The sequence below is a fragment of the Podarcis tiliguerta genome (assembly GCF_965153285.1).
Source record: "Podarcis tiliguerta genome assembly, chromosome: Z".
Taxonomy (NCBI): Eukaryota; Metazoa; Chordata; class Lepidosauria; order Squamata; family Lacertidae; genus Podarcis; species Podarcis tiliguerta.
In genome coordinates, this window is record NC_139553.1 from 49,871,100 (window position 1) to 49,890,752 (window position 19,653).

Below are 19,653 nucleotides of genomic sequence, written 5' to 3' on the forward strand. Positions count from 1 at the left end.
GGGGCAGGCGAGACATTTATCCTAGAAGCCGATAAATATCAGTGGCAGACGGTCCGTGGATAGTGCGGTGCAGCGGGTTGAACTATTATTTGTGCTTTTTTCCTTTCTTTCTTAAAAAAAAAAACATTTAGGGCTACTCTCCTTTTCCTACTCCTATTGAAATACTGTACTGCCACTCCATGAGGCCAAACTGAGATTCGCAAAATGTTTGGGGGTATGCGTCCCCCCAGAAAAAAAATCTTCTTCCTCTTCTTCTTCTTCCATTGAAAACGGCACAATTGACAAGAGGATAAAATGCTATCCTAAGCATGACTGACCCATGGGATCCCTGCAACTCGTTGATACGATCCAGTCTTCCAGCTGAAGCCTCCAGGGAAGCCTATGGCGCGTGCAGAGCGCCGGTCCCAAGGTCGACTGCGCTGGGCCATGGAGGCTCCTTCCCCCAAAAGGAGGACCTTTGGAGGGAAGAAGGGCGGGGTGCAGAAGGACTTTGGGGTAAGTGGCTGAAGGGGCTTCCCCTGCCCAGGGGAAGCCCCTTCAGCCACTTACCCCAAAGTCCTTCTGCACATGCTCATGGTCGCCCGTGTCACCTCCTATCATCTCTGTTAAAAAGACTCTGGCAGGCGAGGGAGGAAGTGAGGGCAAAAGGAGTCGTAGTAGCGGATGGGCGAAGCCGGCCCGGCCATCTTCGACGAGGGCAGTCGGAGGTCTATTAAAGCGCGTGGGCAACGAAAGGAAAAGAGGACGGAAGTGATTGCGAAAAGGGGGGAGTGAAGGCGGCGGCGCCATGTTTGACGAGGGCAAAAGCGCTCTTTTAAACAAAATAGTGTTTTTCCCCTAGGAGAAAAATTTAGGTTGTTTACATTTAAAATCTGTTGTCATTTTCTGCAACAAAATAGTGTCCCCCCACTCCCAGTAAAGCATTAGGGTAGCAGACGCAAACCCCATTTTATTCCTGTATTCACAATGCACTATGTTTAAAGTAAGTTTTTTTAAAGATGCTAAACCTCATATGCTCATAATTTCTTAATTTTTTTAAATATATATTTTAACATTTTTTAATTTTATTTTTTAAGGGTTGGCATGTAACAACCTATTTTTTAATTTTTAGTATTTCTGCTTGAGAATCATAGAACTCCTGCTGAAAGATGGCCACACCCAATTCTATCTATAAAATATATTTTTTAAAAAATAAATGCCTTGCAGGGGTCAGACTGGATGACCCTTGGGGGTCCCAACAGGTCCAGACTGCATACAACCCCGCATTCTTGCTTTTGATTTCCCCCCCAACAAAAATATGAAATTCATTTAAAATTCAGCTGATGAGAAGGTCACAAATGAAGCATTGATTTGTGAGCTGCCCTGAGACCTCCGGGTATATAAATTCTAATGATTATTATTATTGCAAGGCTGCATCCTTCTGCAAAAAAGAGGGGGATTTAAATCAATGGGGTTTAAATCAAACCTGTCTTGCTCACCCTCATTTCATCATTATCAGTTTATGTCTTCCAGGTTTGTCAAGATGAAGGGGATACCAGCAAGGCTGAACCTTTGTGTGTAAAAGGGGGGAGAAATCAGTGTCGGAAGGGGAGTTGGTCTGGATGACCCTTCCAGCTCCATGCTTATGTGCTGAGATTCCTGATCCTGGTGTCAGTCAATAAAAGACGTAAAAATGATAATACATTCTCAAACATGTAATCAAACAAATGCATGATAAAATACACAAAAAATTAAAATGAAATATATAAAAAATAAAAAATACATAATAAAACACGTAAAAAGAATACATTCTAAAATAGGGGATGCCAGTGAGGCTGAGGGGGAAGGAACCTTCGCCTTGCAGCATTGGAAGTGGGGTTGGTCTGGATTACCCTCAGGGGTCCCTTCCTTCTCCCCACAATGCCTCTCCTTCTTTGCCGAGGGACAAAGACCTCTCTGCCCTCCTGCTGGAGGATCTATGGTCCTCATTGTTCGGATGTTCTCCATTCTCCATTGTTGGGAATAGACAAAGAGGGTCTTGTTTTTCCCCCTGGGCAGCTCCGCCAGCCAGCTCCTCTCCGCGCTGGCCCTGCCAGGCGGCCCCCGAATCCTGAAGGAGGCCATAGAGGGCCAAAGGCATCCCTCGCGGCACCTGCTGGGGGAACTGGGCCAAACTGGGGAGGGTGGAAGGATAGGATATAGAAGAATAGAATCTTCTCCTCCTCCTCCTCCTCCTCCTCCTCCCTTTAATGGTGATTCCGTAAGGGACTGTGGAGGCCAATTCTGGATCCGCACCTCCTTCCACAATGGAGTTTCCCAGTGAAGGTTCCTTCCTCTTCACCCGTTTCTCCCTCACGTCCCGAGTTCAAGTGTCTTCAAAGCCCATGACTCCTTTGGTCAAGGCGGTTCTCCAATAGAAGAATATACCTTATTGGCCCGGATAGAAGCCCTATTTTCCTCTGAGATAGGCGAGATCCCTTCAGGTATCCATATTTCCTGGAGAAGTCTCTGATTTAAAGAAGCCATCCCAGTTTCCAATCACCTTCCTATTGACAAATCCTTTTTTTCATTACGCAAAGACTCGGCCATGCTGGCATCACCTTCCTATGGACCAATCTGGGAAATTCATTTCTGGAATAGTAACTTATTTACTTCTGCTCTTAGGAAGACATCGACCGATCACAATGAAATTGTGGTGAGCAGGGCAGATTCTTCACTGTTTTTCTAGAAAACCAGGTGTCCCCTATCTTAGATCCTACCTGCTACCTCAGTGCAGACCCTGACCTTCCTCCTTCTTGAAATTCAATTGGTGAGATTGATGTGAGGCTGGCAGTCCACCAAGACCCAGACCCAGATGTCAACCACCCTTCTGTTGCTCCACTTGATTCTCCATAAAGGCAGAACCTGACCTTAGTCCCTCTTGAAACCCATTGGGTTGGACTCAGGTGAAGATGGAGGACCACCAAGACCCTGAGAACCTTCCTCTTTGCCCTGCTAGCAAGTTGGTGGTCCACCGAGACCCTGAGTCCACCCTTAGAATCCATGTGATCCTGGCCTTTGTCCCTCTTAAAATCCATTGAGTTGTACTCATGTGAAGACGGAGCTCCACCAAGCCCCTGAGAACCTTCTCCCATATCCTCGTGGCCACCTGGTGGTCCACCAAGACCCTGAGGTCCACCATTCTTCTATTGGTCCACTTAATTCTCCATAAAGGCAAAACCTGACCTTTGTTCCTTTTGAAATCCTTTGGGTTGGACTCAGGTGAAGATGGGGGGAGGGGTCTACCAAGACCCTGAGATCCTTCTCCTTTGCCCTGCTAGCAAAAGTTGGTGGTCCACAGAGAATGTGAGCCACGGGTCCTCTAGCCTGAGCTCAGAACTTTCCACCAAAGCTGGAAGCTCCCACAGATCTTAGGACTTTCCATCAAGCAGATCTTGTCCATCTCAGAGTTAACAGGGAGGAGAAGGAGCAGGAGGAGACAGGGCCGGCTTCTCCTTTAAGGGGCATGGCTCTACACAACAGATCCCTTTTTCTTTGGAGGATCTGAGGGGGCAGAGAGAAATCCAGCGAAGTGAGGAGGAGGAGAAGAAGACCGGGTTGTCCTAGCTGAAGAAGAGACCAGTTGCACTCCACCTGAACCCCAAGGCGATGGGTGAGTTGGACCAGGGGGAAATTTATCAGTATCTCCATCACCCATTAATTTGGCCATGGCGGATCTCAGGGATTTGGGAAGCCGTCCCGGGTTCTGATCTCACCCCGGACTGTCCCACTTGTCCTGAGACCTCTGAAAAGTGATGTGTTTCTGGGGTGGGAAAGAGGACCTCCCTATTTTCACCAGAGACATATTGAGGGACTGGAAGAAGGGGGTCTGTATCTTCATTTTAGGGGATAGAAGAGGAGGTCTGTATTTTCACTGGAGAAATATTTGGGGGACAGAATTGGGGGTCTCTATTTTCATTTTAGGGGATAGAATAATAGGTCCGCATTTTCACAAGAAAAATGCTGGAGGGATGGTAGAAAAGGACCCCCCCCCCCCCCCCGTTTTCACCAGATAAATATTTGGGGGATAGAATAAGGGGGATAGAATAAGGGGAATATTTGGGGTATAGAAAATAAAAGTTCATTTTAAGGGGTAGAATAGGAGGTCTGTATTCTCACAAGAGAAATATTGGGTAGGTGGGCTAGATCCCTCCAGCTCTTCACCTCCCTTTCACAGCGACCTGGCCAGGTAGGTCTCTCGGCTGAGAAGGGAGGGGTTCGAACCCAGGACACCAACTGCTACACAGCCAGAGAGTTGGAGCTGTAGCCAGCCAGAGGGAATAGGACCCAGGAGATTGGCTAAGCAGTTAAAGGGACCGGAAAATTGGGGGGAACCCATTTTTTCCCCTTTTCTCCCCAAAGCCACTTCCCCCCTGAAAAACTGAAGGGAAAAAAGAGTGTGGAATATTAAAACTATCAAACTGGTTTTTATTTCCAATTTTCCTGGTTTTATCCCAGGCCTTCCCATCTGTGCCATATGACTACCGTATTTTTCGCTCTATAAGACGCACCAGACCACCAGACGCACCTAGTTTTTGGAGGAGGAAAGCAAGCGAAAAAAATATTCTGAATCTCAGAAGCCAGAACAGCAAGAGGGATCGCTGTGCAGCAAAAGCAGCAATCCCTCTTGCTGTTCTGGCTTCTGGGATAGCTGCGCAGCCTGCATTCGCTCCGTAAGACGCACACACATTTCCCCCTACTTTTTAGGAATGAAGAAGTGAGTCTTATAGAGCAAAAAATACGGCAATCTGTGCCATATATACAGAGTAAAAAACAATGCTCCTGTGAAATAAAGCTGTCCATTAATGGGCCCCCACGTTTATTTTCACAAAACTGCCCTGAGATTCCCGGGTCAGACTGGATGACCGCCAGGATCCCTTTCAGTTCTGGTGTTTTCTGTACCAGCCGGGACCACTCTCTGGGAGGCAGCATGAAGGAGAGCATTGTTTCAAACTCACAGCCCATCCCTCATTGTCCATTGTCTTCGGGACAATAGGAGCCTTTTTATCTCTGTGCTCTGCTTCGTCCCACATCCCCTCCATCCATCCCACCCCTGAGATGAAGAGGCGACGAATGGTCCAGTTAGAGTCCCGGGAAGAGGGCTCTGGTTCGAATCCTCAAAACCTTCCTGGCGGGATGAAAATAAAGACCCCCAATTCTATCCCCCGAATATTTATCTGGTGAGAATCCCCTAAAATGAAAATAGAGACCTCTTGTTCCGTATTTTCATTTTAAGGAATTTTGTTTCCCATAATTCCTGGCAGAAATTAAAAAAAGTTTAAGAGAGTTTTTATGGAGAGTTGCTGCCAAGATTTTAATCGTAAAAGGTGGAAAGGGAGAGGATATCACAATCAAATCAGGCTAGCAAAATCAATTAAACAAATAAGCTAACTAACTAAATAAATAAATTTAAATAAATTAAGAGAGGATGTTGAACTAGCAAGACTATCAGCAAGGTGACAGACAAAAAATTTACCAGAGAATGGGAAATATACAGAGTCTGCGTAAAAGAACATGTTCAAAATATCAGGTTTCGACTGAGCTGTTTGTAAAAAGGAGAACCGTATCAAATAAGATTTGATATAAGGTGAAATAAAAGGAGAGGAAATAAAGTTGTGTTAAAGAACCTAATTCGGGAACATAATGGGAAGATCAAAGGTCACGTTAATTAATGTACAAAACAAGTATCCATTCAGAAATGTAGGATTTAAAAAAAAATTCTATCTCGTCTTTTACATTTCTTGATTATTTCTCTTATACAGTTTTAAAACCAGTAAATCATTAAAAAATATATTGATTATAGGGGATGGAATAGGATGTCTCTATTTCCATTTTAGGGGATGGAATAGTTCTCTATTTTCATTTTAGAGGATAGAACGGGAGGTCTGTCTTTTCACCAGCGAAAGATTGGGGGGATAGAATTGGGGAGGTCCCTATTTTCACCCGGCCAGGTAGGTCTCGGGGATTTGAACCCGGGGCCCTCTTCCCAGGACTCTAACTGAACCATTCCGCACCATCCCTGGGGTGGGATGGGGGGCAATGTGGGACGGAAAGATCAAGGCTCCATTGTCCCAAGGACAATGGACAATTGAGGATGAGCTGAGAGTTCAAATCCAAACCTGACACTGTTTCTGGCATCTCAGAGCTGCTTGTTCCCAGCAGAGATAAAGCAGAACATTGGACCAATTGACCCTCGGGGTCAAATCCAGATTTCTGCTCCTATTTTGAAATTCCTGCCAATTCAATGACCCTCGGGGCGGCGGGGTCTCAGCATTCCAGGAAACCCAGCCAGATGGGTGGGGTATAAATAACAAATTATTATTATTATTATTATTATTAGAGAGGAAGGAGCCTCAGGGAGGCCTGCCCGTCCTGCTGACCCTTGTATTTTTCGCAATGTAGATAATGTTAGCGGCGGGCCTGAACCCCAACCAACCACGGCTCCGCAGAACTCGAACCCGGATCCAGTTCCCCGAGCCGGTTCTCCAGGTAGCCATCTGAAGCCTGAGAAACCCAGAGCCTGCCTAGCAGGGCTGGGTTGCCCTCCGATGCGAGGCCACGTTGAGATTCCCGCCTTTCAGGGGTGGGACTGAATAATAATAATAATAATAATAATAATAATATCGTTTAACCACATCAGTTAATGTGGATACATATGCTATCATGTTATTGTTTTAGTGAAATAAATGGTTTAAATTGTTATGATGGTTTTTCTCCTTCCAATCAAATGCAGCAGAAAAGTGGTCCCAATAGAATTTCTTAAACCTCACCAGAATTTCATCATTATCGGTCTATGTATTTCTAATAATAGAACCAAATCAGTCATTTTTGATGGACGTGTAAAAACGAATTTATGATTCCCAAAAGGAAACCTTCCTCTGGTGGTCAATATTCAGAGGATGCCAGAAAGGCTGAATCCTTCCTGTAAAAAAAGGATTTCAATCAAGTCTTACTGACTAGTGATTTAAATTGTGATTTAAATTGTGACTGAAATTGATTTGATTTTAAATCAAATCCACCCTGCTGCGAAGCAAGTCGAAAAGACTTTCCTTACGAATTTCAAGGTCCGGCGAATGCGTTTCAGGGGATTGAGGTTTGATGCAGCCCTCAGCTCCTGAAGGTAACAGGGCCCTTTATATGTCCAGCTGTCCTTTGTCAACAACAAATTGCTACTGTTTTTTTGTGTTGAATAAATGCTATATGGTAATTGATGGAACTCATAGGTATCTCAAGCCATTTGCACATGTTGCCAGACAACCAGTCCATGCAGAATGTCAGCACCCTATATATAGAAATGAGCAAAGCAGTGATAGTTTGAGGAGCAGGGGAGCAGGCGAGCAGGCGGGGCCCATGACTTACATCATAGGAGCCTACACAATACAAAACACGGTTGCTGTATGTCGGTTTTATTTGTTTTTTATCTTCTCTTTTGGAAATGTACATCCAGGTTTTTCCCCCCTTTGAATTTTTTGGAGGACCCCCAAGAGAGGGGGGGTGCCAAGCTACAGCTTGTTGAGCTTAGACATAAATCTGGCACTGGCGCTGCCGGTAATTCGACGTTGAGATTCCTGCCTAGCTGGACTGGATGATAGCGATAGGGATAGGGATTAGGCAACTCTTCCTCAATAGGTTTCTATCCTTCTCTCCTTCCTTCTTCCCGCCCCCTTACAGGTCTGTTAGAGTGCTGTGCCCGCTGCCTGGTGGGGGCGCCCTTCGCCTCGCTGGTGGCCACGGCCCTGTGCTTCCTGGGGGTGGCGCTGTTCTGCGGTTGTGGCCACGAAGCCCTGACCGGCACCGAGCACCTGATCGAGACCTACTTCTCCAAAAACTACCAGGATTACGAGTACCTAGTCGATGTGTAAGCACCTCCCGACGTTCCTTTTCTTCGCCTTCGTTCCCTCGTCCGTTCCCCTGTTCGTTTACCAATACATTCTCCCATTCATAGTCTGCAATCCGTTTTTCACTGCATGTCCACATCAAGTTAAACTGCGACCACACAATCCATCTTCTATCAGAATAATATTCTGCAGTCCTTTTTCAACCGTATATCCCTCCTAGCTCTGGTGGGGGGTCAGACTGGATGACCCTCGGGGTGCCCCCACTGTACCGACGGCCCCCCTCTCTTTTCTCCCCCACAGGATCCACGATTTCCAGTACGCCATCTATGGGGTGGCTGGCTTCTTCTTCCTCTTTGGTGCCCTCCTGCTGGCTGAAGGCTTCTACACCACTGGCGCTGTCCGGCAGGTCTTCGGCGACTACCGGGCCACCGTCTGCGGCAAGGGCCTGGGCGCCACGGTAGGCCACAAGGGGAGGGGGCCCCGAGGACACCGGCCCGGCCGCTCCTGGGAGCTGGTGTGTCACTGTGTGGGAAAATGGCTGGGCCATCCTGATAAGGTGATCTTCTCCTCTTTCGCACCCAGCGCTGCTGCCGTTCGAACCCGGGGCATGAGACTGCTGACAGTGGGGGGCGTTAAGGAGAGTATGACCAGGATATATTGCATAAGTCTTGTCCTTCCTTCCTCTGGTTGTCCAGAAGAGGAGGCAGCAAGGCTGATCCTTTCTGTAAAGAAAGGATTTTATCCTTCCAAAATGGAAACCTTCCTCCGCTTGATTCTAGGTGCAATAATTGGGAATGGCTTTACTTACTAGTTCCAAGGTCCTTGGCCAAAAAAGAGGAAGTTCCACGTCTAAGGAATCCAGCAGGGCACTTTTAACCCCTTCCTGCGTTTGGGCCTCCATCCCGGAAGGACGCTCCTGGCACCAAGGGACTCGCACTTGTGACACATGGTGCCATCAGAAAACCACCTGCTGTGCCTATGGAGCCCCCCCCCCCCCAATCCCGGGCCGTCTGAGTATTCCTGCTTTCCCAGTCCCAGATTTGACTTATGAGGGTTGCAAGAAGAGGTCGCCGTTTTCATTTTATGGGACAGAATAGGCGGTCTGTATTTTAATCAGATTAATACTTGTGGGATGGAATAGAAGATCCCTATTTCATTAGATAAAATATTTGGGTGATGGAATAGGAGATCCCTGTTTTAATCAGATAAATATTTGTGGGATGGAAGAGGTTTCTGTTTTCATTTTAGGGGATAGAATAGGAGGTCCCTATTTCCATTTTAGGAGATGGAATAGGAGGTCTCCATCTTCACCTGAGAATGACCCAAATATAAGCCGCCCCTAAAAATAGGATTTTAATGGATCACCTGCCCACCCCTTGGGGGAATATCTGGAGGAAAGGTCCAAGTGGCTGGGAGTTCCTCAGGTCCCAAAGGTCTCCAGTCTCATGCCCCATCCTCCGGAAGCTCCTGGCGAATCACTGACTCTCGTTTCTTCTCCCTCCTTTCAGTTCGTGGGCATCACCTATGTCCTGACCGTCCTCTGGCTCCTGGTCCTGGCCTGCTCGGCCGTCCCTGTCTATGTCTACTTCACGGCCTGGACCACCTGTAATTCCATCGCCAACCCCACCAAGACGGCTGCTGGCATCGGGAACCTCTGCACAGACGCCCGGATGTATGGTGAGGAAGAACCTAGTTTCCTGGGCCACCTTGGGGAGGAAAAATTTCATGAGGGGTCTCCCAGGAAGAAGGTTCTCAAGGTCCTGGTGGAATAGGACATGGAGAAGGTTCTTGAAGTCTTGTTGGAACACCAAGTTGGTAGCAGGACCTGAGAGAATCTCAAGGTCCTGGGGAAGCCCCATCTTCCCACGAGTCTCACCCAATGAATTTCCAGAGGGATGAAGGTCAGGAAGGATCTTGGAGTCTTGCCATCAGGACCTTGGAGAAGGAACTCGGGAGGCTTGGTGGTCCTCCAACGTCACATGAGTCAACCCAAGGGATTTTCAAGGGGGGGAAAGGTCAGGTCCTGCCTTTAGGGAGAATCCTATGGACCCTGATGGTGGGCTCAGGGTCTTTGTAGAACACCAACTTGTTCTCAGGATCTGGGAGGATGTTCTCAGGGTCTTGGTGGGCCTCCATCTTCACATTTCAAGAGGGGCCAAGGAGGTGGGGTGAGGTGGCCCTTCAGCTCTCAACTGTTCTGTTTTGGTGTCCCACCACAGGTGTCCTGCCATGGAATGCCTCCCCGGGAAGAGTGTGTGGCCAAAGCCTTCTCTCCATCTGCAAGACATCCGAGGTGAGTTCTCAGTGGTTAAGACTAGAGAACTTTCATGTTCCTTTCTACCATTCTGTTTCTACGTTGAGTTCCTTCAATGGGTGACCCATTCTCTTCCTCCTCGTCCTCCCTCTTCTCCTCATCCTACAGTTCCAGATGACGTTCCACCTGTTCATCGCGGCCTTTGTGGGAGCGGCAATCACCTTGGTGGCTCTGGTAAGGACAGCTTCCCACAACTCTTCATCTATGGGTGGAGGGTTTGAACCACACGTGGGGCAAAGGATGGGATGGAGGTCTCCAGCAGAACCCTGGAAAATCAGCAGGACTCAGCTGCTGACTCCTTCCGATGGTCCTGGGAGGAGACCTGCCGAGCTGTCAGGGAAACCAGGAGGAATGGGCAGCAGACCATGGTTGATGGTTTCCAAAACTGCTGAGATATCAGGGGAACCAGGAGGAATGGGTTTTAGCAATTCTGCCTCTGTTCCCCTTCCTTCGTAGGTGACGTTCATCATTGCGGCCACCTACAACTTCGCCGTCCTGAGGCTGATGGGCCGGGGAACAAAATTCTAACCTGGCACCCGCCTGGGCTGAGAGACTCCCTCCCTCTTCATAATAATAATAACAATCGGTATTATTTGCACCCTGGACTGGTCTTCTAACCGCGAGGCTCTAACCAGGCGGCTGCCGACCTCCTGCTCTAACTGCCCGCCAGCCAATCAGCTCATCCCCATTTGCCGGGGTTGGACTAGATGACCCCGGGGTACCTTTTCAAAAGCAACCATGATTCTATGATCTCACTCGACCCAGCCGGACCCAAAAATGGGATTATTCCCAGTCCGGGGATTTCGTCGGCGCAGGAAACCGATGTCGGAGCGAGAGAGAGGAGGTCCTCCAACCTGTTAGTCCTGCTTTTTGGAGGCAAAATCACTCCAGCCCCTTGAAGATCCCCAAAAGAAAGTCCTTTTTTTGGAAAAAAAATAATTGCAGTTTTATGCTCCAAACGGCGGGAAATCATTCAATGGGATGACACCATTTTTTTGTAAGAGGCTAATAAAAACATACACGTATATATATATATATAATGTGAAAACCGACTGTTCTTAACACGGCGTGCGGAAAGCTGAGATAACGAAGGATAATATCAAAAATAAATAACGAAGGATAATATTGAAATAAAACGAAGGGTGAATTTCACAAGAAGAGCTTGTCGGTTTTTTAATGCTTCACTTTGTTTCAGTGGGGAAATGGGATGAAACTATCATATTGCCTTAAATAAAAGTTCCCTTTTCCCCCAAATTCTGACCGGAAAAAGTTAAAAGCGTGGCTTATATTCAGGCCAATACGGTACCAATCCAACAATCTGTCAAATGCAACAAAGAAAATGCAATGATTACATTTCCGGCAACAAGGATATTACAATTCTGCTTTCCTTGGTTCGAAATAAAGGGAGGCTACGCCGTATTTTTCGCTCTATAAGACACACTTTTTCCCTCCTAAAAAGTAAGGGAAAATGTGTGTGTGTCTTATGGAGCGCTCCCTCTTGCTGTTCTAGCTTCTGGCTTAGCCCCTCAGTTCCTTACCCCACCTCCCGGAAAAGCCCACAAGAGCCGTGCTCCCTTTAAAGAGCCGCGTGGAGCTCTTTAAGGGGAGCGAAAAATACGGTTATATATCCATATTTATATTTTTATATATGTATTATGATCCATCTGTGTCTGTCTATGTTTCTCTCTGTGTGTTTTAAAATATTCCTCATGAAATCAACCTTCATTCCAATTACCGGTACATTTCCAACAACAGGGATGATGATGATGATAATGATAACAACTTTTATTCTTTATACACCACCCATCTGGCTGGGTTTCCCCAGCCACTCTGGGCGGCTTTCAAAATTATTATTGATAATTTTTAGAGAATTGGCCCCCACCCTTCTTTTCTATGATGGAAATAGGGACAGCCCAATGTGTCCCATGACATTTTTAGGGCCCCTTGAGTGTCATGCAGTCCAGCCACTTCCAATAAAATAATAATAATAGTAATAATAACAACAACAGCCCTATCCCTAATAGTAGTAGTAGTAGTAGTAGTAGTAGTAGTAGTAGTAGTGATAGCAGTAGTCTGGGCGGCTTTCAACAGAACAGAAATAAAATTATGATGATGATGATGATGATGATGATGATCATCATCATCATCATGGAAAATGGCACTGGAGCCCCTTCTGACTCTATCTGGCTTCCAGCAAAATACTAAATACTTTTATTTTATATATATTTTTAATTTTTTTTTATATTTTATTGTATTATTATATTATATTATAATTATATTATATTATTTCTATACCGCCCTATACCCGAAGGTCTCATGAATACAATAACTCATCAAATATAAAGAGTAAAGTAAATCTATCTCAAGTAAATCGTAGAAGAGGAAGAAACTACAACTTGCAGCATGCCAGGCTGCGATCCACCCCCACCCCCTGAAAATGAAGGAATAGAGGAGATTTTGGGCTTTTAAATAAGAGTTTATTATTCATTCGTCCATCATCAGGAGTTGAACCTGGAACTGGGGAACAGGAGCTTCAGGAGTCTATAATTCCCAACAGGGCGCCCGAGGGCGAAGGGTTGAAATAAACAGGATTTTTTCCGAGTGGGGAGAACTATAGCAGCAATTCCCCCCTCTGAAATGAACAGGACACATCCTATATTAACCCGCAGGTTAATATTTTTTTCATTTAAAGCACGCTAGAATTCCCATACTGCCACCCGGGATCTGAGACCAGAATCCGAAAAAATTGGGGTTATTTTTTTGGGGGGGGGGAATAATGGGAATCGAAAGTTGAGATCGGATGAAATGAATAGACGCGAAGACAGGGAATCCAAGCTCAAAATTAAGTGTATTTTTGAATGGGGTTTAAGGGAGTTGTAGTGCCGCCAGGCACCTGCATCCGAGCTCAAAATTAAGTGTATTTGGGTGGGCGATAGGAGACAGAACGAAATGAATGTGGTTTAGGAGAGTTGTGGCACCACTGGGCGCCTGGGGGAATTCTAGCACCAACACCAGGCGCCCCGATTCCTCCAAAAAGTTGTTTTTTTCTGGGGAAGGAAACTAGCAAGGGGTACAAGAAAAGAGGGGAACAAATGGGATTTGGGGCTGGGAGTGATAGCTTTAAAACCCCAAATCAAAGGGCAGGGAATTGTAGCGCTGACACCAAGTAATTGGATTGCCCCATCGGATATGAACAATAAATACCCCATTTTAAATTGTGTTTTAAATTCCGGCCTCCAGGCACCTCCAATTGAAAGGATTTTGGGAAGTGAAAGGACCAGAGAAACGAGTAGATAGAATGAGCCCCAAATTAGACCCACGCTAGAATTCCCACCCACCAGCGCCCCAAACTGAAAAAGGGGGAATCGTGGGATAAAGCCAACTCAGCACTCTGTACATGCACAGAGGCCTGTTTTTCCCCTAAGGGAATTTGTGCGCCAGGGTTGGGAACTATAGCGGGACGTGGCTGAACAGGTAGGAGACAGACTCGCCGTTGTGGGTGCGGCGGATAGCTTCAGCCAGGATCATGGAGATGTCAATCACCTAGGGGGGAAAGAGAGGGAGAGGCAGGGTTAACTGGGCACCAGGAGTTATGAGGAGGAGTTTGGGTCAGCAATAAAACAAGATGAATGAATGAATAAATCTTCACTTGCCAGTCAAGCTTTGAATGAATAAATGAATGAATGAATGAATGAATGAATGAATCAATCAATCAATCAATCTTCACCTGCCAGTCAAGCTGTGAATGACTGAATCTTGATTTGTGCCAGCACTCTGCCATCACAATAAAACAACAAGATGATAGACAAAGAATAGAAATGCGATGCGGCGAGGTGGAGCGAGGAAGGGGCCAAATAATCTGGGACAGGCCATAGAGATGATAATAATAATAATAATAATAATAATAATAATAATAATAATAAAAATAAAAATAATAATAAATGACAGTGGAAGGTCTGAGAATGATCAGAAATGTGCCAGAGAGATGATAATAAAATGATAATAATAATATTAATATTATTAATAATAGATGACAATGGAAGGTGTGAGAATGATCAGAAAGTTGCCAGAGATGATGATGATGATGATGATAACAACAATAATAACAACAACTGAGGATGTTGATGGAAGATATGAGAATGATCAGAAACATGCCAGAGAGATAATAACAATAACAATAATAATCCCCCCTACCTGGATTTTGGGGCAGTGCTTCATCTTCTCCTCCTGCGGGATGGTGTTGGTGACAACAACGGCCTCAAACCCTGCACCGTTAATCCGGGAGATGGCCGGGCCGGAGAAGATGCCGTGCGTCAGGATGGCGTAGACCCGGGTGGCACCCGCCGAGAGGAGCCTGCGGGGGAAAGCGGGTTGGGCTGGATGACCACAGGGGTTGCCTTCCAAGCAGGGTGGGTAAAGATCAATGATTTTTTGAAATAATAACAACAATAATAATCTGATTTTTAAAATTTAAATCTGATTGTTTTCAAACATTTAAATCAGATTTTTTAAACATTTAAATCAGATTGTTAAAATTTAAATCGGATTTTTAAAAATTTAAATCAGATTGTTAAAATTTAAATTGGATTTAAAAAAAAATTAATTGGACTTCCCCCCACTTAAATCACTCACTTGTCTGCGGCATGGCAGATTGTCCCGCAGGTGTCGGCCATGTCATCCACCAAGATGGCTGCCCTGTCTTTGACGTCGCCCACCAGGACCATGCGGTCGACCTCGCTGGCCTTCTTGCGCTCCTTGTGGATGAGGGCAAAGTCAACGTTTAGGCGGTCAGCGATTGATGTCACCCTGGGAGAAGGAGGTTCTAGGTTGAGATGTCTTGATTTAAAATCCTTTTTATTATTATTAAAATCCCTTTTTATGAAAAGATTCAGCCTTGCTGGCATCCTCTTAATATGGACAAGCAGAGGAAGGTTTCCTTTTTGGAATAAAATCCCTTTTTTACAGATAGGTTCAACCTTGCTGGCATCCTACAAATATTGACGAGCAGAGGAACAGCAGGGTATAAGTAATAAATTGTTGTTGTTGTTATTATTATTATTACTAGTAGTAGTAGTAGTAGTAGAATGGGAGATTAAAAGGATGGAGCAGCTGGGAGAGTCCCGGGGGGGGGGGGTCATCCACTCCAGCCCCCGGTAAGGCAGGAATCTCAACGCAGAATCCCCGAATGGTAGAGCTGGAAGGGACCTGTGAGAAATTTTTGGAAATTCTGGGGTCACCTTTTGGCCCCCCCGGCGTCTGGCGAGACGATAGTGCAGTTCTTCCACTCAGCGATGTTCTCCTTGATCCACTTCAGAACAGCCGGCTCGGCATACAGGTTGTCGACGGGGATGTCAAAGAAACCCTGGGCCAGGAAGCAGAAGCAGAAACATATATTTATAACCCCATCCGTCTGGCTGGGTTTCCCCAGCAACTCTGGGTGGTTCCCAATCATCATTATTATTAATAATCTGATAAAAGCAGTTGGAAAATGGCATAAAAAGCAGACCATAATAAAATGGTCAACGTAATAATACTGTAGTGGCCTGAATATAAGACTCACCCCCCAAATTCCGCCCGTGAAAAGTTAAAGGGTGGCTTATATTCAGGCCAATATGGTACCATATTGACCTGAATATAAGCCTCGCTTTTTCCCTCCAAAAAAGCGCTCAAATATTTCACAACATATTAAAATTTAAAACAACATTATTAACGTAAGTGTTAAATAGTCAAAATATTCAGAAAGTTCACAGATGGCTATTCAGGCTGGACAGGATCAGCCCTGGGGGCCCCACCTGGATCTGAGAGGCATGCAGGTCCATAGTGATGATATGGTCAGCGCCGGCCACCGAGAGCATGTTGGCGACGAGCTTGGCAGAGATGGGCGCCCGGCTCTGCAATGGAAAGGGGGTCGCTGAATCGGGTGCTGTGCTACAACTCCCATCCTGCTTAGCAGGCAGGTTCCCACCCATAACCCAGCATAGCTAGCAAGACTCCAACTCCCATCCTGCCCAGCAGCTAGGATCACAACTGCAATCAGGCCTAGCTAGCCAGACTCCAACTCCCAGCATGCCTAGCTCGAAAGACTCCACTTCCCAGAATGCCTAGCAGGCAGGTCTCCAATTCATTCCACCTATAACTCAGCCTAACTAGCAAGACCGGGACATCGCCACCCTCAGTCCAGTCAACCCAGCAACTTCGCCCCCTCACAAGTGTGCCATTAATCCCGTCCCCCCGGAAACCTTGTCCTTCTTGTCCTGCCGGGCGTAGGGAAAGCAGGGAATGACGGCTGTCACTCGGCTGGCCGACGCAATCTTGCAGGCGTTGATCATGATCAGCAGCTCCATCAGGTGGTCGTTGATCTCGCCGCAGCCGCTCTGGACAATGTAGACGTCCTCGCCGCGCACGCTCTCGCCGATCTCCACGCTGCGGAGATTGCACCCCCCCCCCGATTTAAATAGATTTTTTTTCCCGATTTAAATTGGATATTTTCCATTTAAAAGGGATATTTTCGATTCAAATTGGATGATTTTGATTTAAATTGGATTTTTTTTAAAAAAAATGCTTTCTAAATATTTTCTTTTTAAAGTACATTCCAGTCCAAAGGCTACTCAGCAGGAAATTAGGATTTATTATTTTGACTGTTATTTTGGAACCGGTTCAGTTGTAGCCTATAATTGTTGTGTTGGTGGTGGTGGTTAAGGGTTAGGGTTAGAAGTAACAATAGGACTTAGGGCTAGGGATTAGGAATAATAATAATAATAATAATAATATAATATCAGGAAATAAGTATATCACGTGTGATATAAGTTTATCACAGTCTTTTTTTTAAAAAAAATGTTAAATCACATCAGTTAACATATACTATCATGTTATTGTTTTAGTGAAATAAATAGTTTAGATTGTTATTAAGGAAACAATTATTTTTCTCCTTCCAATCAATCAAGTTGTCCAAATAAGTAAGTTAACTTACTTAATATAACTCACCAGAATTTCATAATTATCTGTCAGTTTATTTCTAAGAGTAGAACCAAATCAGTCATTTTTGATATAACTGTAAAAACGACTCTGACAATGTATCATTCCTAAATGGAAAACTTCATCTGGTTGTCAATAGGAAAATAATACAAGCAAGAATGAGTCTTTCTGTTAAAAAATGATTTAAATCAAGTATTACTGATTTAAATCGATTTGCTTTAAATCAAATCCACCCTGCAGAAAACTACAGTTCCCACAGCGATGCCAATCTCTGTCATGGAAAGCTACAGTTCTCATAGTGGTGCTCCGCATTTCTTTCATGGAAAACTACAGATCCCAGAGTGCTGCCCCCATCTCCTGCTTGGAGAACTACAGTTGAGGACATGCCCCCAGTCCCCTAGAGACGCAACACTACATCCAGCCTGGAGGAACTACAGCTCCCAGCCTGCCCCGCGCACTCCCCTCAGACCCAATGGCTCCGTGGCCTCGGAAAACTACCCTTCCCAAGCTGTTCCGCGACCACACGTACGCCCAACCTACCACGTCCCTTGCGGGAACCACACCTCCCATCATTCCCCGAGCGCTCCCCTCAGACTCATTGGCTCGCTCGTCTCGAAGATCTACCCTTCCCAGCCTGCCCCGCGGCCGCGCATGCGCCAAACCCATCACGTCCCTCGCACCCAGCATGGAACTACCCTTCCCAGGTTGCCCCGCGGCGGCCAAGCATGCGCACAACCTACCACGTCTCCTGGTTGGAGAACTTCTTGGTGACCACCTTGCCCAGCTCCAGGCCCAGCCGGTCGGCGATCCTCTGCGACAGGTCCTGGTGCGAGGAGCCGCTGAAGAGCTTGATGTTGGGCATCCTGCTGGCCAGCGAAGCCGCCGGCGAGAACGACGTGCCCGAGCGCGACGTCGAGGCCTCGCCCACCTCCACCCCGGGGACAGGCCCGCCGCGGGCGGCTCGCCGCTCGCCCTCGGCCGCCTCGCGCCGCTCCAGCAGGCCGAGGAACGCGTCCGGGAGCGCAGGCCGCGCCCGCCGCCTCAGACGACGGAGCCGCACTGCGCCGCCATCTTGGGAGCGGGCCTTTATATTACCTCGGGCGGCGCGCGCAGGCGCGGCTCGCCAAAGGCACACCCACTCGAGCGAGGGGCGCTTGCGTGAATGGTGAGACAGGCCCACTTTGGAGAGGCGCGCCTGCGCAGAAGCATAGACGGGCCCGCTTTCGCGAGGGTGAAAAGAGGCGGTGAAAAGGGCCGGGAGGCGCGTGCGCAGAGGGCAAAACACTCCCCTCCGCTAAAAAAGCACTTCTGCGCACACGGCTCCTTGAAACGGAGTCGCCTCAACGGGTCGCCAGGCAACGCGCGCCTCTTCAGCGAGCGAGACACGCCCCCACCGGCGACGGACGCCTGTGCAGAGCCTGTGCAGGAGTATCCAGTGCAAGTTTGCGCTTGCGCTGCCGGAGGAGGCGCGTGATTGGTCGAAGAGAGACGAAGGGCCGAAGCTGCCGCCCTGCACGGCTTCGAGGGGCCCGTGTGCGCACGTGCGGACTCTGTAAACGAGGCAGGCAGCAATCCAACCGGTCAGTTGCAAAGCGCTCAGCTTCCATTTCTTGGGGAGACTTTCCAGGATGGGAAAAGTTATTTTCCGGGAAAATAACGGAGGCATAAACCTCACCAGCGCCTTAATTCCCAACCTTTTATTTATTCATTTATTTATTTATTTATTCATTCCTTCATTTATAATAATAATCTATAGCGATCCTTTGACATTCCTTAGTTCTTCTGCAGGACCCCTGCGCAGCGCCAGTGAAAGTGAGAAGAAGCGAAAGGAACTTGCAATATCGAATAGAGCCTTGTCATTTTGTAACCAATTGAGTTATTATTATTAATAATAATAATTGTTAGGGTTAGGCATGAGGCTTAGGGATAGGAATTAGAGATAGGGCTGTTGTTGTTGTTATATAATAATAATAATAATAATAATAATAATAATATAAAAAAACACCAGGTTTTTTCCAGGCCTTCCCATCTCTAAACTTGAGATTATTATTAGGGTTAGGGATAAGGGTTAGAGATAGGGATAGGAGTTAGGGATAGGGTTGTTGTTATTCTTATTAAGTTATCATTATATTATTATTATTATTATTATTCTGTTCAGAGCCTCACAGAGTAGCTGGGGAAACATGGCCAGATGAGCACGTATCAATATTTTTTTAATTATTTATTTATTACTTATATCCCCGCCCTTCTGGCCAGGCTTCCCCAGCCACTCTGGGCGGCTCCCAAGAGAATATCTAAAACATGATAAAACATAAAACCTCCCTTCCGATTACATTTCCAGCAACAATGATTATAATTATGGTTTCCTTTGTTCAAAATAAATGGATTGATATCGTGTATATATATATATATGCCATCGAGATAGAGAAACACCCTCACAACATGAACAAGCGTGACGACACATCCCGCTTGCCAGACATCTGGAAATTAGCCCTCCCCACAAAATCT

At 46.5% G+C, this 19,653-nt stretch overlaps 2 protein-coding genes across 7 annotated transcripts; one reads left to right on the plus strand and one right to left on the minus strand.

Annotated features, from left to right (window-relative positions):
- The first annotated feature begins 149 nt into the window (after positions 1–149).
- On the plus strand, positions 150–11,328 carry LOC310669107 (myelin proteolipid protein-like). 5 transcript variants are annotated; one of them, XM_083422690.1, is made up of 9 exons: positions 150–495; positions 3,520–3,631; positions 6,421–6,507; positions 7,690–7,876; positions 8,157–8,412; positions 9,365–9,533; positions 10,076–10,149; positions 10,279–10,344; positions 10,627–11,328. In XM_083422690.1, the coding sequence occupies exons 2-9, from the start codon at positions 3,628–3,630 to the stop codon at positions 10,696–10,698; spliced, it is 915 nt and encodes a 304-aa protein (XP_083278816.1). In that variant the 5' UTR covers positions 150–495; positions 3,520–3,627; the 3' UTR covers positions 10,699–11,328. The 5 variants fall into 5 exon arrangements, with proteins under 5 accessions (XP_083278816.1, XP_083278818.1, XP_083278819.1 ...); XM_083422692.1 differs by lacking the exon at positions 6,421–6,507 and having other exon boundaries at positions 157–495; XM_083422693.1 differs by lacking the exon at positions 150–495 and having other exon boundaries at positions 3,087–3,631; positions 8,157–8,313.
- Positions 11,329–12,625: 1,297 nt separating this feature from the next.
- LOC310669103 (ribose-phosphate pyrophosphokinase 1) lies at positions 12,626–18,577 on the minus strand. Of its 2 annotated transcripts, none has more exons than XR_014507013.1 (7): positions 17,886–18,230; positions 16,410–16,593; positions 15,963–16,061; positions 15,408–15,532; positions 14,803–14,976; positions 14,365–14,567; positions 12,626–13,713 (listed from the first exon to the last, which is right to left on the minus strand). XR_014507013.1 is itself a non-coding variant. In XM_083422683.1 (7 exons), exons 1-7 carry the CDS (start codon positions 18,005–18,007, stop codon positions 13,621–13,623), a joined length of 957 nt encoding a protein of 318 aa, XP_083278809.1. In that variant the 5' UTR covers positions 18,008–18,577; the 3' UTR covers positions 12,626–13,620. The 2 variants fall into 2 exon arrangements, 1 of the variants encoding a protein (XP_083278809.1); XM_083422683.1 differs by having other exon boundaries at positions 14,365–14,524; positions 17,886–18,577.
- Positions 18,578–19,653: the final 1,076 nt, after the last annotated feature.

What these genes read in the sequence shown, in the direction of transcription:
- LOC310669107 (XM_083422690.1), top strand. An exon ending in TACGAGTACCTAGTCGATGT is followed by an intron (nt 7,877 to 8,156) that starts GTAAGCACCTCC and finishes TCTCCCCCACAG; the next exon opens with GATCCACGATTTCCAGTACG. An exon ending in CACAGACGCCCGGATGTATG is followed by an intron (nt 9,534 to 10,075) that starts GTGAGGAAGAAC and finishes GTCCCACCACAG; the next exon opens with GTGTCCTGCCATGGAATGCC.
- LOC310669103 (XM_083422683.1), bottom strand. Translation starts at nt 18,007, where the DNA reads ATGCCCAACATCAAGCTCTTCAGCGGCTCCTCGCACCAGGACCTGTCG. An exon ending in TTCTCCAACCAGGAGACGTG is followed by an intron (nt 16,594 to 17,885) that starts GTAGGTTGTGCG and finishes CAATCTCCGCAG; the next exon opens with CGTGGAGATCGGCGAGAGCG. An exon ending in GGCAGGACAAGAAGGACAAG is followed by an intron (nt 16,062 to 16,409) that starts GTTTCCGGGGGG and finishes TTTCCATTGCAG; the next exon opens with AGCCGGGCGCCCATCTCTGC.